Source organism: Chaetodon trifascialis, chromosome 4 (genome assembly GCF_039877785.1).
Source record: "Chaetodon trifascialis isolate fChaTrf1 chromosome 4, fChaTrf1.hap1, whole genome shotgun sequence".
Lineage (NCBI taxonomy): Eukaryota > Metazoa > Chordata > Actinopteri > Chaetodontiformes > Chaetodontidae > Chaetodon > Chaetodon trifascialis.
Window position 1 is genome coordinate 1,537,013 of NC_092059.1, and position 19,021 is coordinate 1,556,033.

At 48.5% G+C, this 19,021-nt stretch overlaps 1 protein-coding gene across 6 annotated transcripts in view; it reads left to right on the plus strand.

Moving 5' to 3' along the window:
• Positions 1–19,021, plus strand: part of mast2 (microtubule associated serine/threonine kinase 2) — a 123,380-nt gene that overhangs the window by 23,793 nt on the left and 80,566 nt on the right. For 5 of the 6 annotated variants that reach the window (XM_070960137.1, XM_070960141.1, XM_070960142.1 and 2 more), the window contains exons 2-3: positions 2,741–2,891; positions 3,247–3,437. In XM_070960137.1, the coding sequence (XP_070816238.1) occupies positions 2,741–2,891; positions 3,247–3,437 (342 nt within the window). The remainder of the gene's footprint in view (positions 1–2,740; positions 2,892–3,246; positions 3,438–19,021) is intronic. The other variant, XM_070960138.1, reaches the window with a different exon arrangement.

The following is a 19,021-nucleotide window of genomic DNA, read 5'->3' on the forward strand; positions in this document are numbered from 1 at the left end:
CACGAAGCAACCGCACGGCCGCAGAGACACGTCAGCGCCGCCGGCAGCATCAGCTGACTGCAGCCACGCACAGAGACGCTTTGGCATTTCCATACGAGTCTGTGGGAAGCATCAAAACCTCCAGCGACTTCAGTGAAATGGACAGTGAAGCTGCGTTCATGGACTGAAATCAGAGAGCTGCGAGCGTTTGTTCAGATTCACTCAACGGAAAATTAATGGGCAACTATTTTGGTAACTGGTTCCATGTTTAAGTCATTTTTCAAGAACGAAACGCCAAAAAATGTGATGGTTGCAGCCACTCAGAAAAACGTCCAACAGCCTTTCATGAAAGAAACAAAAGCAGCAAATTCTCACATTACTTGTCTGACAAAGTGAGGAAATCGTAATGTTGTTTTTCGCTCTTTTCCGATGTTTTACTGAGAAGATAATTGATCACTTCTGAGAGTAATTGCCTCTTGTGGCCTTTGTTTGGTGCTACAATGCAAAGCTTGACAGCTGCTTTTAATGTGTGAGCAGCTGATGTATGAAGGCAGCAGCTCATCCAGCTCAGTCAGCTGATCTCTGCAGACCGACTGTGTCTCTACAGGTGGACACAAGCTGATGTCCTTATCAACGTGTCTCAGCTGCCGGTCCGTCTGTGGTGCTGTCCTAAAAACAAAGAAGAAGAAAGAGCCGAAACCAGTCGGTCATCAGTGACCTTAGGTGGTGCTGATTCTGTGGATCAGCCTGAACGTCAGGTAGACGTCGCACTGCAGTGTTTACTTCACTGTCTGTGCGCTGTGTGTGTGTGTGTGTGTGTGTGTGATTGGAAAAGCCTTGTAAAGCTGACTGTGTGTGTCTGTGTGGTGACAGCTGTGATGCATCACAGACCAATGCACACACACACACACACACGCGTGCACACACACACATCTCTCGGTCTTCCTCTTTGGTACATTTCATTTTGAGCAGATCGCCTGTGATCACACACAAACACACACACACGCACACACACACACACACACACACACACACACACACACACTCTCTCCCTCAGCAGGCTGCTGTCTGTCTGCCACCTGCTGGTCAGATGAAGAGCTGCAGCAGACTGACGGCTGTGACACTGTCGTCACCGTGCTGCGACGCTCGCCGTGCACGGACGCTGAGCTTCACCAGCAGCACAGACGCAGCTCCAGCCGTCAGGTGGAGATTCTCTGTCTGCTCCGGGCACATGCAGGGTGGTGTTTTCTTTGTGTTTCTGGATAAAAGCGTTTCTGCTTCATGATCCCAGGCGCCTTTGTTTACCTCCATCATGTCTGCTGGAGGCTTCATATGTTCCCGTGATGCAAAGGCATGTTGTTCACTGATGTTGAAGATTGTTCTAACTCCAGTTAATGCACACAGGGTGCACACGAGTGCCCTGTGTGTGTGTGTGTGTGTGTGTGTGTGTGTGTGTGTGTGTGTGTGTGTGTGTGTGTGTGCATGTGTGTGTGCTCGTAGTCACTGGGAGGGGAGCGGCTGGTTCAGGTTTTACTGGCGGAGTTTAACGGAAGCTTTCACTAAAACTCTTTCACATGTGCAGCCGTGTTGTGTGTGTGTGTGTGTGTGTGTGTGTGTGTGTGTGTGTGTGTGTGTGTGTGTGTGTGTGTGTGTGTGTGTGTGTGTGTGTGTGTGTGTGTGTGTGTGTGTGTGTGTTCCAACATCCAGATGTTTCTGGAAAAGGGCTGGTCCGCCGGCAACAGACAGGAGGATATGAGCCCAGGCAGGCCTTGTTTCCATGGCAACAGCAGATGTTTCCAAAATGGTTTGAAGCAGAAACCCACACACAGACTTCCAGAATGTGTGTGTGTGTGTGAGAGTGTGTGAGTGTGTGTGTGTGTGTGTGTGTGTGTGTGTGTGTGTGTGTGTGTGTGTGTGTGTGTGTGTGTGTGTGTGTGTGTGTGTGTGTGTGTGCGCGCTGGGGGGCGTTGAGGAACTTTTCCTTCATGACGCTGACAAACTGAATTATGAGTCCGACCGTCGTCTCGCTCCTCAGCGGAGTTTCGCAGCTGACGGCGCCGCCGTCGCCCCGCCGAGGGCCTCTTAAACTGCTAACTGCTCCTGTTGCTCCCTGAGAAACACAGGTGTGTTTACGTGCGGGGCTCTGTTCAGACATGTGTGTGTTCTACCATTAGAGTGTGTGTGTGTGTGTGTGTGTTGTGGCCATGTGAGGAGGAGACGTGGTGTCAGCGAGCGGTTAGCGTCGTGTTTTATGACTCGACTTTGGCTCTGAGCCCGCTCTCTCACTGCCTCTGACTGCAGCTCCTGGGACTGAAACCTGCTTCAGCAGATGCAGCGTGTTGTGTGTGCTATGGCTGATTCTTCATCAGCAGTAGGACAAAGTGTGTGTGAGCGTGTGGTGCTGCTGCACATTCAGAGTGTGTTTTGGACTGAATCTCTGGGCGTCGTCGAGTGGTTTGGTTCCTCTGCAAGAAGCTTGTTTCTTACTGAATTTCTTGTCTCTGTAAGTTAAGATAAACTTTATTGATCCACGCAGGGGAAATTAAGTTGTTACAGCCAGCGAAGTGTTACAGAAACCAGCAGCTGTGCAGCATGAAAACATGCATGAAGAAGACTTGAGGTCACCTGTACGACGCCTGAAAGCTCTGTGACTCACCTGTTCTGTCAGAGAGCGTCAGCGCGAGCAGCTCGACGCTCAAAATATGAGCTGACAGGAAGTCTGATGATTTCTTTTTCTTTTCTCCCTCCGTCCTCTCTCCAGAAGGAGTTTGCGGCCCCCCCTCCTCTCCTCTTCAGGAAGCTGAGCAATCCCGACCTGTCGCCTGCAGCCACCGCCGCCACCAAGTCCAAACTGCACCGACAGCTGAGCCAGGACGAGAGCTGGGCCAGACGCAGCAGCATGGCCATGACGGGTAACGCAGCTCTGTTTCTCTGATCGTCCTGACACAGTTTTCATCTTCGAGTTAGCAAACTGGAATCTTAAAGTGGTTCAGAGTGAGATGAAACATCCTCAGTTTGAGGGTCAAAGAGTTCTGCCAGAACAGCACAGGCTGTTTTTGTTCTCTGAGTGTCTTTTGTCTTTTGGGTGGACGACCTCGACAGCTGCAGCTGATTAATGTGAGCTGTGCTGCAGCCAGACTTTCAGGGTGGAGACCAATTAGATCTTCATCAGGTCTGACTGAATCGCTGAGCACAGAGAGGTCCACAGGGGACAAGTGGGAAGCTGGTTGGTTGGGTTTGACATGAGTCCCCCCCCCGTCCTCACAGGTAAGCAGCTGCTGCCTCTGTCCAGCAGTCTGCACGCCGGCGTGAGTCAGCTGGCCTGGCAGGGCCCCTCCGGAGGCTTCGGAGGGCCCGGGGCCACCGGGGGAACGTCTGCAGGAGGAGGGGAGGTGAACAACCTGGTCCGCATGAGGAGCCAAGCCTTAGGACAGTCTGCTCCGTCCCTCACCGGCCTGGTCAGTGCACACACACCACACACACACTCTGCACGTCCACACACACCACACACACACTCTGCACGTCCACACACACCACACACACACTCTGCACGTCCACACACACCACACACACACTCTGCACGTCCACACGGGCCATTCTGTGTCCACTCTTTCCACGTTTGCATTCATGGAACAGCAGAGCGTAGATCCAACACCATGATGGTCCGTAACAGGAGAAGTTCTGACCCTGCTGGGTTGGCACCACATCAGTGTGTCACACACACACGCCACCTCGCTCGCGGTAAAAGGTTTGTGTGGCGTCAGATTTGCTGCCGGCCGTGAACAAAGCGTTAAAGGTGGTCAGTATCTGCAGACTCACAGTGAGTCAGAGCGACTCCGTATGGATCCTGTCTGCTGAGCTGAAGCTCTGCCAGCTGGATGCAGGGAGGCAGACTGAGGATGACTCAGTGCTTCAGCGCCACACGCACAGCACGCACGCACACACGCACACACACACACACACACACACACACACACACACACACACACACACACACACAGCACACACACAGCACACACACACACACACACAGGAGCATTTAGCCACACTAACACTTGTTTGCTCACTGCTGAGAGGAACAAATGGAGCAGAAGTGTGTGTGATGTGTACTTTAGTGTATGCGTGTGTGTGTGCTTGTGAGTGTGTCGGGTCAAGATGCAGCACAGTGCAGAGCTGAGCCCATGTGATGAATGCAGCTCTGCAGTGTGTGTGTGTGTGTGTGTGTGTGTGTGCGCGCGCATGCGTGCGCATGTGTGTGTGTGCTCTAATCTGACCCCTGCTGGCTGCAGAGGGAATTGTAAGATTTCTCCTTTGGACGTTCACTCACAAAACTAAATACAGAATTAATTCAGGCTCCCTGTGGATTACTCAGAGCCATAAAGGTACTTTCTTTCTCTCTCTTTCTCTCCATCTTTCTTTCTTCTTTTCATCCCTCTTTCTTTCTAGCTGCCTGTAGGTTTGCAACTATTAAACAGAAAATGTCCAAAAAATAAATTAGAGACCAAAATTTAAATATTCTGAAAGGTACAGACAGAAAAATGAGAAAACCCTCCCGATTTCAGAGGCTGATTTTACTCGTTAAATGACCTTAACGATGAATTAATTACCAAGGTAATCATTTATCCTCAAACATCACAAATGTCAGATCATATCAGCGTCCGATCTGCTTCACCCTCACCCTCCAGTGGCTCAGTCAGAACGTGTGCAGTACATCTTATGGCTCTAAAGTAGAGCCTAAACTTACCAACTGATGGTAATTCTGAAATAATCAAATCCCAAGCTCACACATTGTGCTGTAAACCTGTAAATAAAATGTGAAAACTGAGCCAAACTCAGCTTTTTCACATCTGAACATACATAAACATACACAGTCCTCAGTTTACAGGGAATGAAAGAGCGCAGCACACACACAAAGAAAAGGTTTGAAGTGCAGTAAAATACTCTGACATGAAGTAGTTCAACGTCAGCCTGTGTTCACATTCAGCAGCTGATCCAGTGGAACGCCGCCAGCAGATGGCGTCAGTGTTCAATGTGAACAGCATCTCTGCGTCATACCTGTGAGGCGCTGTGGCAGCTGTGTGCACAGGTGTGTGTGTTATGAAGACTCGTTAATGTCGTGTGTCTCACGCACTTTGAATTGTTCCTCGTGGTCTCATGTCGACACGCCGTGCACAGACAGCCTGTAAGCACTGTGCTGGGGATGAGGATGCCTCTTCGTCCCTGTGCTCGTGGGAATGACTCCATCGTCTTCATCATCTTCGTCTCCTCCTCCCTCCCTCAGAGGTGCCGCTCGATGCAGCAGCAGCAGCTCGGAGCCTGAATGTAAAGAGAAAATGTGATCTGCAGAGTTCGTCCTGTCGAGCGAATAATAGCAGGTTATTATGTTCCTCAAGGCGACTTTCTGAATGCTTTTCTCTGCACACTCTGTCTGACTCTGCTTCACTCTCTCTGCTTCTTGGTAAACATCATTCATCCACGTCGTATTTCACTCCCGTGCTGCTGCTCAGGGTCACGGCTGTCACGGTTTTCATATTGCCGGGCTTAAAGCTCGTCTGTGCTCTGAATCGACTTACATGAGGATTTAGGAGGAACACCTGAGCCCCTCCGGCTCACTCGTTGTGTTTGCCACCTTCCTTTTTATCTTTTGTCTCATATTTTATGAAGTGCAGTGTTTCATCGAGGCCGATTTCTGTACGATCTGCTCATTCTTAGAAATCTGCTTCACCATTTTTCTCATTTTTAGACCTGATTTAACGTCTGTCACGGTTCAGCTTTTCTTTGTTATCATCAGTGATCGTTCATGTTAGTGTCAGTTAAAAACAGTCTTACAACCACAGGTCCCTTTCACATCCACGTTTGCACTCAGTGGCCACTTTATTAGGCACACCTGTGCCATCTAATGCAGTCCAACAGCTAAATTCTACCTTTATAAAGCTTAAGATGAGTTTCTGGTGTTGGTTTGATAATAATAATAATGATAAACTTTGTTTGTGGAACACCTTTCATTGCTTTACAAGAAAGAAAGAGAAGACCGAGAGAAGACAGAGTGGACATGAAAACAGAAAAAGTGAATGAAGACTGAAATGGACGTGAAGTGACAGGACATTTGACATGTTTGACACTAACACCTGAGCATTATAACCTCAGTGAAGGTGCAGTTCATGGCAGGACGGCTGTGCTGATGTGTAAATGATGAAGTGGTGACTGAGTGACTGTTGAGGCGTCGGGTTAAACCACCTGTCGGATGCTGTCGAGCTCCGTCGCACTGGACTGAAAGGTGACGGAGGTCGTGAAAAGGTGGAGCGGCGCCGACGTGTTGCTGCACAGTAAAAGCTGATGTCACCTGGCTCGAGCTGACGTGGCGTCGCTGGTAAACCTCTGGCGGCTGCAGGAGGAGGATTATTTCTCCACCAAAGATGTTAATGGACAGAAAAGCCCCCCCCCCGGGGTCCCTCTCAGTCTGTGTCGTTAGCACCTGAGTCGTTAACGTGTCCCTGTGCACGTTATTAAGTGAAATGAATGGAGCTCATGGAGTGTGTGTGTGTGTGTGTTGGGAAAACATTTGTGGACGTCCAGATGGTGTTTGCCTCTCGGCTAATGGACGAGGGTCTGCTCGCTCCTGCCTCCTCTCCCTCTGACACACTTCTGTTTAAGTGCATGTGTGTGTTCCCAGGCTAACAACCAGCCATTGCCTGGTAACCCCTGCAAGTGCCAGGTGGTGTGTGTGTGTGTGCGTGCGTGCGTGCGTGTGTTTCCAGTGAAACTGGCCTGAATGCTCAGCTCTTGGCCAGTGTGTGGACGGACACACAGGGCTAAAAAAGACAGAAAATGATGGTCTTTGTCTGAGTGTCTTTGAGAGCTCGGTCCTTTCTCTGACGGAGCAGCTTGAAGAGGTGAATCTCTGCAGCGACACAATCAGATTAGCATAGCATTAGCATTTGTTTTGGAGGGAGAGGGACATGAAATACTGTGCTGGAAGGGGGATACGGAGCTGGACATGAAAGCAGAGTGCTGCTGCATTGTCGCAGCCGGTGCTCACGTTTTTTCATCGTCATTAAAAACAGCGAGACGCACACACGAGGGTCGAAATGAGATCACGACCACGTTCTGGTGAAGAGACAAAGCTCTCGTCAGTCCGCCGGAGGTCATCCACACACTTCCTGTCCTCACACTGAGAGACGGCGGCTCGTCTTTATGTTAAAGGAACACTCTAATGTTTGGAGATAAAAGACCAAAATGAATCCTTAAATCTGATCATCATCCCAAAGTTTATCTCGCTGGATGAATTGAGGCGTCAATCAATGCATTCATATGTTTTTATTGTATTTACTCATTTATTATCTTTTTTTTCTCATGTCGTCCTCGCAGAAGTCACGCAGTGTCCGTGTAAAACTGCATTAACCAGATGTTTATTTGTAATGACAGACGATGATGTCTGCATGTCTTGGAGATGATGTTAAACATGAGACTTCAGACTTTTGTCAGCAGCTTGTGTGTTTGTCGGATGGATGTTGTAAAATGAGCTGCAGACAGGCAGCAGAGGGACGAGCGTGGTCCTGCTGGACCTCCAAAGCTCGCTAATGAAGACGTTCTATCTTGTTTTATGGTTTCTTCTTAGAAATATGAGACAAACTATTCCTTGCATGATGTTCATCAGTGCAGACGAGGAGATGGATAACGCCTGGCCAGCGCTGAGCAGTGCTCATGCATCCAGCGTGGAGGCAGCTCTTTGTGAGGTGCACCTGCTGTCTGCAGACGTCAGGCCTCGGCCTCAGTGACCTCAGCGTCCATCGGGCTGTGGAGGACCAGGCTGACGCAGCTGCCGCTCAAATATACATGAGGACATGTTGAATAATTACTGCGCTCGTACCGGCTCTCCTCCGCCGTGTCCGACAGACTTCGACATCAGAGGATGGACGAGATCCACCGCTGATTGTTTTTCCTACGCAGACATCGAGGCGGTTTTAACGGAGATTATCTAAAATGAATCTCTAACATCTGCACCCTGCTGTGCATTTGGAGGTGTTTCAGGTGGAGCGTCATGTCCGCCCGCTGAGCGCTGATCATCAGCTCGAGTGATGGATGGATGGATGTGACGCCCTGCATCTGTTCTCCATGCGCCATCATCATTAGCATTAGCAGCGGGCTAACCTGAACTGTGTCCTCTTGGACACTCGCTCCACGTGACCCCTGACCTCTGAGGCGTGATGCTGAAGGAGGATGAAGATGAAAATGGATCCAGTGAACCGTCTTCCGTGTTCCTCTCTGACTGCACGGTGTGTTTGTGGTGGAAAGCTCAGCAGAGGTGCTCTGAGGCCAGAGACAGTGAGGATGACTCACGCTGAAGGTTGGACTCTCTCAGAGGAGATGGTGAACACAAAGCACAGTGTGTGTGTGTGTGTGTGTGTGTGTGTGTGTGTGTGTGTGTGTGTGTGTGTGTGTGTGTGTGTGTGTGTGTGTGTGTGTGTGTGTGTGTGTGTGTGTGTGTCAGTCATGCTGCTTATCTTCTGCATATCTGCATGAAGCCTCTCTGGCTTATTTTCACATTCACTTGGCTCGCTCTCTCTGTGACATGCGCACACACACACACACACACACACACACACACACACACCTCTTCTTCTTGCCGCAGGCTGTCAGTCGTCCTTGTCATGAGCGTGATTCACAGCTAAAGAAGGAAACTGTGTCCTGTTCTGTTCTGACTTCACCTGCAGAGAAACAGCAGGACACACATGCAGCCACCTACAATGTGCTGTACACACACACAAGCACACACACACACACACACACACACACACACACACACACACACACACACACACACACACACTCATTTACTTCACATTCTCAGCTGTTTATCAGTTGAGGTTTTTCAGGTTCGCTGTGGTTTTTGAAGGAAAACCAAACTCCTGCTGTAAGATGAGATGTGATAACAGAAGAATCTGCTGTTGGTATGACGGGCTGTCTCTCATGTCTCTGCGAGTGTCTCTGCGAGTGTCCGTGCAGATGCAGACGTTTGCTCTGTGTGTCCATGTTGTGGGACATCTGTGGATGAGATCCCTCCCTCTAGCAGTGTTTGGGTGATGTGTGCGAGCTGCGCCTTCAAACACAGGAGGTGAAGTAAAGATGGTGGAACGTGTTGCTTTGCTCCTATTTTCTAATCGCTCGTCTCTTCCACTGATCAGACTGATGCCACCTGTTAATCAGAGCCTGATTGGTCCCATCGTCCCTCGTATACGAACGCAGCAGAGCCTGTTTCGTCCTTCACGCTCAGATTAATTCAGAGTGTGTGTTCAGTGCGTTAATCTGTAAGACCAAGACGAGCTTTTCCCAAATGGATGAGACATTTCATGCGTCTCTTTCCTGTCTAATCCCCTCAGGTTTTAGACAGAGCTTTGAGAAACGTGAACTCACCTGCTGGTTGGACGTGTTTTCAGAGCTTTTTCTCCTTCTCACTTCCTCTTTGGCCGTCGTCTTCGCCTCCTTTATCCTTTTTATTTCAATTTCTCTTTCTCTCTGAATTGTTGCTGCCATTTTCTGCCTCTGTCGTCTTCACTGTTCCTCTGCTTTCATCTCCTGATCCTCTTTAAGTTGAGAGGAAAAAGCTTTAGCTTGAGTGGAGTCACTCGATGTGTTGGTGGATTGAAGCGTAGAGGTGAGCTGAGCTGGAGGTCCGGCTGAGAGACGAGTGGTTTCTCTGAAAGAAAAATACTGACACCTGCAATACAAGCAGTTTTTATTTATTTTAATCTTGAATACAATTTCTAACAATCATATAACAGGTTTACCTAAATGTACCTTTAAACAAGGACTTTCCTAAACCATAGAATAAATAACACATCAAGATTCAGAAGTACCAGAAGATATAATGAATTAAAACCCTCACAGATGGAGACAAAGTCCAGGCTGTTAACGAGCTGGGAGACATGGAGACAGACAGCTGTGTGTCATCAGCGTAACAGAGATTATGATGGATGGAAAGACATGAGGACCCATGACGCTCCCTGGAGGAACTCCAGTAAAGTATGAATGAAACCAAGAAAGCCCTAAAGGAGGAAACTGAGCAGCATGTACCTGCTGTGGCTCAGAGGTCAGACCTCAGGTGTGTCACACCTGAAGTCACATGACCACCTGACATCAGAGTCATGAGATTCACTGCTTGCGGTAACCGAAGTGTAACTTGCTGTTGAGCTTGTCAGCGATGGCGCCTGAGGGCTTTGACTGGCTGTTGATTAACCATCACGTAGACGGCTAGTATTCTGGGATGGTTGCCGTGGTGTCTGCGGTCCTGTTCAGCGAGCTCCTCCGCACTTCATTTATCAGCAACCGGGATGGAGATGGTGTTCGTGTCAGTCCCAGCTGTTTGTTAGCGGGGAGCAGTGATACGCTTCCTGAATGTGAGCAGGTTTCTGTTTTGTTTGCTCCTCCGTCAAATGTGAAGGGCAGGGAGGGATCCAGGGAGGTCACAGGTCTGACTCCCCGTCTCACACCTCACACCCCAGCAGACAAGAGATCCGACAACTCCGGCGGAGCGTCCGGAGATGAGATGGAAAACATTATGCAGAGGGAGGGATGAGGGGAGAGAGCAGCACCGTGATGGACAGAATGAATAAATCAACCCGAGTGTAATAACAAAACTCACACAGGGGCTAGAAGGGCTGAGGCGAGGGCGGAGGCGGGTGGATGAAATTAGAGCTGGAGGTGAAGTGAGCGGCTCTGTCTGCTCTGTCAGAGGAAGGAGGCCGAGTCAGCGTTTTCCTGCGTTTCTGCATATCTTAAACTTTCACTGTCACTCAAACAAACAGCAGCACTCTCTGCTTCTGTGTCTCTGCACCCCTCCGTTCGTCCTTCAGGCTCAGGGATCAGTGCTGGACATTTAAATGTCTTTTTCAACGTCAAAAACACGGCACTTCCTGTTGCGTAACCTGATTCTTATGAGCTTGTTCTTTGAGCAGGGCTGCGCAGTGAATCAAACATCAGGTCAGATGTGTTATCGTGTGATGATTTGATCAGGTCGTTCATGACTGAAGGACGTTTTGATCTGCATGAGCAGCACAGCCCTTTACTGCCAGTGACTTCACTTTAAAACTGCTCAGTGCAGTTACTGGTAATGCTGAAGAGGCTGTAAAGTCCTGTTTTCTTTTTAGGATGCGTCCTTAATTACAGCATTTAAATGGGCTAATAAATAAGTGAAACACACAGCGGTCAGGCGTAGTGACGGCTCTTCTTTCAGGGGGTGATCTCATAGCAGACGCTCCCGTTTTGCAGGATTGAGCCGGCGTTGGGCTCCCTGCAGCCCTCGGCTCTATCTGCCGCTCCTCTCTCCTCATTCGTCACCGCCGCGGCCTTTCCAGTTTCTCCTCACAGTGACGGACTTTAATTGGCTGAAAATGTGAGGAGTGTATTCAACAGCGCAGGAGCCCTCGAGTCAGCGGTCAGCCGCCGCCGAACCTGTAATTACCGCCAGCCTCCTCCGCTGATCTGCCAGCGCTTCCACATCCTCTCTCGCTTTCTGTTCGTTTTTGTCATCGCTCACTCGTTCTTTCTGGCCTCATGTGTTAACTCTTCACTTCTTCTCCACCTCTTTTTCTCCTGCTTTTCTTTATTTCCTCACACTTTTGCTTTCACCTCCTGCCTCGTTAGCAGCAAAGAGATTCTAGCCGTCCAGGATGGATGGATGCAGGATGTGTTGTTCTGCAGTGCGTGTGTGTGTGTGTGTGTGTGTGCGTGAAAATATTAACCTGACTCCATTTCCATCCCCGCTGATGTTCCACTGCTCTGCAGCTAACAGGAAGAAGTCAGATGGGTCGTTCGCTTTCTCATCGTCGTCCTTCTTTCTTTTCAGTTGGACTGTGTTTGACTAATTACCTCCTGCCTGCTCCTGACAATCAGCCCCAGAAACACACACACGCACGCACGCACGCACACACACACACACACGCACGCACACACACACACACACGCACCCCAGAATCAGGTTTACTGGTTCATTTGCTTCCACTTGATGTTTGACTATATTGAGTTAATTACACACCAATACACACACCCTCACTCACTCACACACACACCCTCACTCACACACATGCACACACACCCGCAGACACTTTCTCATGCAGAGTTGTCTCCCGCGGTGACATCCAGCATGACTGACTGCAGACAGCAATTAGGGACAGACCATGAAAACGAAGCGTCTGCGTTCGAGACGCTCGGAGGGAAAACAAAGCACAACATCAGTCGAGGCTGCAGGCAGCTAATTTCTCTGAAATAATTAGCCGGCATAAAGAGGTTTTATTTTGGGTCTTTCTGTGTCGGTTCTTCACAGCTGAGAGGAGACGCTTCAAGTGGAAATTAGAAGTTTTTCTCTCTCAGGCGAAACGTCGTCCGTTTGTTCTGCCGCTCTGCCTTGTGAAGACATTTAGGAGAGAGTGAATGTGGAAGGGCGCGCCGGAATGAAATCTGACTGAAACATACAATTATTTATAGGATCATAACGGTCATTAGTTTGTCTGGTGTTGCAGTCAATGGTCCAGCAGCTAAGTGCACTGATTGGCCAATGATTTTGCTGTGGGGTCTTCAGCTGAAGGTGAGACCAAAGGTGTGCTGTGTTTGTACCTGTAGTTTCAGGTTGTCACTGTGTTGCTGCTAACAAACTTCATGTTGTTCACAGCTTAAATTCATTTACAGGACAGATTAGACGGAGTTTAAACTCTGCTGGCTGCACACTGTGACAGGTAGCATGTTGATAACAATGGGTGGCATCTCATTTATTAACATGTCAACAGGCTAGCAGTTGCCAGGACACATGCTAACATATAGCATGTTCATGGCTCTTTTTCTATTGGACAGGTGGCTGACAGCAGCTAGCTTAGTTAGCCTGCTAAAGTGTCGGCTTGCATGGTTTGTGGCGTACATACAAGCAGTGAGCTGCAGTCCACGATGTGTCGTACAGAGACTCCTGTTATCCTTCACTGTTCACTGCAAAGACCCTGATCCTGCACGAACACACACAAGCACATGCACGCACCCACACACTGATTGTACAGACACACACTAATGCACTCGGCCACACACAAACTTGGCAGAAACACGGTGTCCTTGTCACCTTGGTAACTGTCAGCCGTTCAGAGATGTGAATGTGTGAGATGACTCACTCACCTTGTTCTTCCTCGTTCTTCCTCAATCTTCCTCGTTCTTCCTCGCTCTTCCTCGTTCTTCCTCGTTCTTCCTCAATCTTCCTCGCTCTTCCTCGCTCTTCCTCGTTCTTCCTCGTTCTTCCTCGCTCTTCCTCGCTCTTCCTCTGTCTGCTCAGCTCTGAGCCTCCTGTGCTAATCAATAGCTCTATCGAGCCTCAGTTGCTCACTTTGATTAACTTCAGGAGTGTGTTTGTGTTCAGCAAGGCGAGCTCGGTTTCGCCCTGAACTCTCTGTGTGTGTGTGTGTGTGTGTGTGTGTGTGTGTGTGTGTGTGTGTGTGTGTGTGTGTGTGTGTGTGTGTGTGTGTGTGTGTGTGTGTGTGTGTGTGTGTGTGTGTGTGTGTGTGTGTAATGCAGGCTTTATTTATTCCCATGCAGCAGATAAAAGCAGAGTGCAGATAAAACATGGCTGCGCTCTGTGGATCCCCACAGGCCTCTGCTTCGCTCTCTCCTCTGTTTACTCCAGCAGAGTACACGGTCAGAGTACAGGAGTACACATGTATACACACATTTGTACAGCGCTCACACAAACAGCCCTCTGGCAGGGTTTGATTAGGGGCTGCGTTCTGCTTTAGGACCTTTCCCAGTTTATCCAGAGTGTTTAAGAGCGCGCTCAGTGCCGGTTCATTCACTCATTACTGCAGGTTTGTTCTCACACACTCTGAACCGTGCATCCATGACGGCGCTGCACACCACCCGCCGTCCAGCGCGGCGTTCAGGATGGCAGTGCACTTTGATTCCCAGACCACAAATACATCATGCCGGGTGTGCGTCGCGTCTGTGTGGCCACTGGTCGAGTCGCTCGATGGACGTTTAATCTGTGAAATGACTGAACGTTGTGTTCCCAGAGCCCACGCTGTCGTCTGCAGGTGTGTGTTCTTCATTTCACTCCGATGTAAACCAGAGAAAAGCTCCGCCTCCGAGGAGCTGGAACCTGAGAATGTGCTGTTTATTGATGATCAAATCTCCGTCGGCTCGTTGTTAGACTGACCCGTCGATCGACCGCTCGTGTTTCGTGCTGAGATCTCGTTGCTCATGTATTTAAAAATCAGACCTTTGATTATTCCTCCACGTTTCGAGCAGGCGCTCTCATCTGCAGACTGCAACACCACCACCGCGATCCTCACTGCAGTTATAGTTTATTGATGCAAATGTTCTGCATGAAACCTCGTGATCAAATATTTATATCCGGCTGACCCATTTCTCATGCATAATACAATTCTGTCCACGCATTAGAACAAAACTGAGATGTATCGTGTAGAAATGCACCGTGTGGTTTGGAGTCTGGCCTGAGACGACATTTCTCACTTCGACAAACAGACCAATCAGAGAAAGCCCCGCCCCCAGCCGTTGTGTCCTCTGTCACATGTCTTCTGTTGGAGACTTTTGGTCCAAGTTTCTGTTGATTTCTCTCTTTTTCTCTGGAGAACAATAACTGTGCTGTGGTCTGATGATGGATTGTTGTTCCATGGACTGTCACACACACACACACACACACACACACGCATCCATTCACTGTTTGTGTCTCTCTGTCTCTCTGATTACTTTTCACTCTTTTGTGATTCTGGTGTCTGAAAGTGTCCGTGACGGGAATTTCATGTTGGCTGTGTGTATGTGTGTATGTGTGTGTGTGTGTGTGTGTGTGTGTGTGTGTGTGTGTGTGTGTGTGTGTGTGTGTGTGTTTGTTTGTTAACCTGCAGCTCTTCCTCCTTTCCCTCTGCAGCCCTCCTCTTCCTCCACCTGAATCTTTCTTTTTTCCTCTTTCCAGGTAATTAAATCTCTGAATGAGACCCAGTGCAAACAGCAGGACACACTGTTTATACACACACACACACACACACACACACACACACACACACACATGCGCACACACAGGCACACACATGTTTGTGCAGCTATTGCATTGACCTCCATTGATTGTGGTCAGCCAATCGCAAACTCTAACCCTAACTTTAACCAGGGCCACAGAAAGGACATTTGTCCTCATTAGGACAGAGCGTTGGTCCCCACGAGGACTTCCTGTCCTGTGTCAATACTGGAAAAAGTCCCCAGTAGGTAACAAAAACGTGGCCGCACACAGACACTTATTTAGGGAGGACACACTTCTTATTGATCTCACACACAAATCCTTCAGTCCAGACGCACTCAGACAGCTCTCAGTGGTTAGTGTTTTATTTATTAGACACACACACACACACACACACACACACACACACACACACACACACACACACACACACACACACACACACGCACACACACACACACACACTTATCTCTGCCTGTCCTTGATAAGCAGCACTGGGCTTGAGCCATTGATTGACAGCTGGATTCATTGCGTGCACAGATTGATTAGTGAGGTCAAGCGAGGCGGAACTTCCTCCTGTCAATCAGAACAGGAAGTGGAATATGTCTGTTGTAATTATTGAAGATTTCATTGGCTTGAGCCTCAATGTGCATGCGCGTGTGCATGTGTGTGTGTGTGTGTATATGTGTGTGTGTTTATGTGTGTGTGTGTGTGTGTGTGTTCCTCCATTCCTCTCATCCTTGTATTTTGAAACACCCTCTAGGACAAATTATTAATTATTAATAATGATTAGCATATTTTCCTCCTCCGGATGACGCGTGACTTTAAGACCAGGTGTGAGTGGGGTCTCTTTCAGGTGGGATTGTGTGTTTTCCTTGTTTACACCTCTTATCTGTGACGTGTGTCATGCTTGGGTGGGAAACAAAGGCGAGAGAAGCAGCGAATGTGGACAATAACAGGCCTTAAAGATAGAACTAAAGACTGTGTGTGTGTGTGTGTGTGTGTGTCCTCACACCCTGGGAGCTCTGCTTAATAATGTTTTGAACGCTTTGTTTTCCTCATTTGCACTTTGAGACGAGTGTGTGTTTGGTATCTTACAGAGAGCAGAGTGTGACAGCGGGGGGGCGGGGGTGTATTATTGTACTGCACACACACACACACACGCACACACACACACGCACTTTGTCAGCCTCTGGTGAACCTCCAGAAACACGAGCGCGTCGCTGCGTCTGTGTTTGAAGTCGAGGCTTTTAACAGGACTCGTTATTTTTGTTTATTCACTTTTCAAAAAGAGCTTTTGGAGATTGTCTGGAGGCGTGGAGACGCCATCGTTTGGGACCCAGAAGGACTTATGGGATCGCCAGCATCTCTTCTGTCTTCTCCCTTCACTTTCTGTCAGTGGACCAGTGTTTCCAGCTCTTCTCCACCAGTTTATTGTAAACTGTAGAAAATCTTAAAGTGTCCTGTTGGAATGAAAATGAGTAGAAAGTCTTTGTCTGAACACGAGCTTCCCTGATGAACAGCATCGTGCTTTTCTTGGAATAAACCAGCGTTTTCGTGCTTTGCTCAAACACGGTGCAGGATGTCAGAGTTGATTTGCTGATTTATGTGAGTGTGTGAACGCGTGTGAACAAATGAATCCAGTCTGGCTGCAGTGCCGGTCGTGAAATGAGGCCACAACATCCAAAATCTGTCAAACAGAACACAGTTTGTCTTTATGGATTATACTGATGCCGAATTGACAAGAGGATAGTCAACATACGACGCTCTTTAGCTCGTCTTTGTGTCTGCGGGCATGACAGGATATTTAAAATGTCGTGTTTCTTAAAGGGAGTTTGGTGCAGAGCACAGAGAAGTACTGCATGTGTGTTTTTTAATGCTTTGTCACCACCACAGAAACATTAGATAACTGCTGAGTCATGACGACGATCTGACATTCATTCACTGTGGGCAGTTACTGATTTGATTCTAATAATGTGTGTTTGTATGGATTACGGTGGCAGTGGGTGTACGGTGTCTGTCAGATTTGATGGTTTCTGTCCAGTTCGATGTATTTGTGCAGTCTGAGTTTTTACAAAAGACGGAAACAGTTTACTATCAGAAGGACAAATAAATCTGAATCCGCTCTAATCTAATCTGTTGGCTGATCAGGCTGATTATCAGCTGATTGTACTCAGGAAAGGTTGCTCTGTGTGTCACGATGTGCTCGACGGTCTTATTGATGACTCCTGATAAAACTGAAGCTCAGCAGTCTCGTTGTTTTTAGCATTAACAGAAAAAGCTCACAGTTTGTCCTCAGTGTGTTAAAAAGAGTTTAAGTCTGAACCTTGTTCAGATTAATCTTGGTCAGTCTTCGCTCTTTGATAGATTTTATTTCATCCGTAAAACATAACAATAACAATTGATATAATGAAAAATCGATCAGAGTCAAACATTCAGGTCACAGTTTTAATAAGCTCAGTTTTGTCCTCATAATATGTAATTATCACTGATTGCTATCGTACGTCTGGTTTTAGCCGCGATGCCCCAATAAAATAGCATCATGAGCCAAAGTGTCCTTTTCCTGAAGATGACTTAAGTCCAGCCTGTGGACACGTGTCAACGGTCCGTCTCTGTGTCCGTCTGCATGATGAGCTTGATGAGGATTATTGACAGCGCGGTGGCTTATTCAGGAACCTGCTCGACCTGGTTTCATTAGCACCCCTTCAAGCTTTTTGTCCATGCAGACACTCACACACACGCACACACACACACACACACACACAACACACACACACATGCACAACACAAACACCAATGAATGGTGGTTAATTAGCAGAATGAGCTATCGGCTCAGTAATGGAGCGGGGACGGTCTTCTCTGAGGTGATGTATGGTTTGAGGTCTGAGTGGACCAGCAGCCTCCTCTGGTCTGAACCTAATGTCCGACATCAATCACGCTAACAGGGTTACAGCTCGCTCCGCGCTCTCTGGGCTGCATGGCCTCTGTTTCCTGCTGCCGCCGTCCTCTTTGTCTCTGTCTTTGTCTCATGGACGCTGTCGTGCACGCGGTTGATGCAGGAACCTTCTGATCACGTCCTGAAGACAACAAACAGCTCAGTCCAGCTTTTCTGCCTTTTCATTGGCAGAAGTTGTGGACGGCGTTAGCAGACGCTCCATCACGTCCTGGTTTCTCGTTCAGGACACATACTGAGAAGACAGAACGCAGAACAGTCGATGTTCTCCGCTGTGTTCTCGTGTTCCTCTGTGTGCTGTGTTACCGTCAGCTGTTAGCATCTGTCCACCTGCAGGCGGGCTGCGGGGGTGTCGGGCTGAAAGCGTTTGGCAGAAATGTGCTGAACTGGAGCTCTGGTCTCCAGTTACAGCCGCTGATCTGGGGTCAGTCAGATTCAGCAGATATGTGATCTCCATCGACCACACGAGTTTCAGAGGAGATCCCATTACTCTGTGAACGTCTCCCTTTGTCTCCTCCTCCGTCTCCTCCTGAGCTTCGTGCTGCCGGCCATCCATCACGCTTTAATGTATTGATCTCTGCTGAAGGTATTAATTATCAGCAGAAAGGCCTTCCTGCTCTTTGGAGCCGGATTGTGAGCACATGTGATCACACCTGTTAAATCACTGATGTCAGGCACCACAGAAGAAGAGTTTTTAATTGTTAGACAGGAAATAAATTGATGACAACTTTGACAGAGTTGTTTATGACTTTTTGAAAAACTTCAGCTGCTCAGGTGGGACAACGTGCTGCTTTCACTGTCTGACGTCTGAGTAAACTGAATATCTTCAGGTGTTGTCCTGTTGTTGGGACGAGGAAACCCACCGGAGCTGGTTGCTGGACGCTTTTCCCTTCTCTGAGACATTTTAAAGACCAGTCAGTGAATCGTTTGATGGACGCAGAATAATCAATAACCGTTATGGCTTTAAATTTCAGGTGTGAATGCAAAAAGAAGCAACCTGATCATCCAGACCTCATCTGGAGGTGGTCTGTCTCGTATCAGATCTCAGCTCGGTGTGATCGACAGTCTGACCACCTTAAAGGCCGTGAACA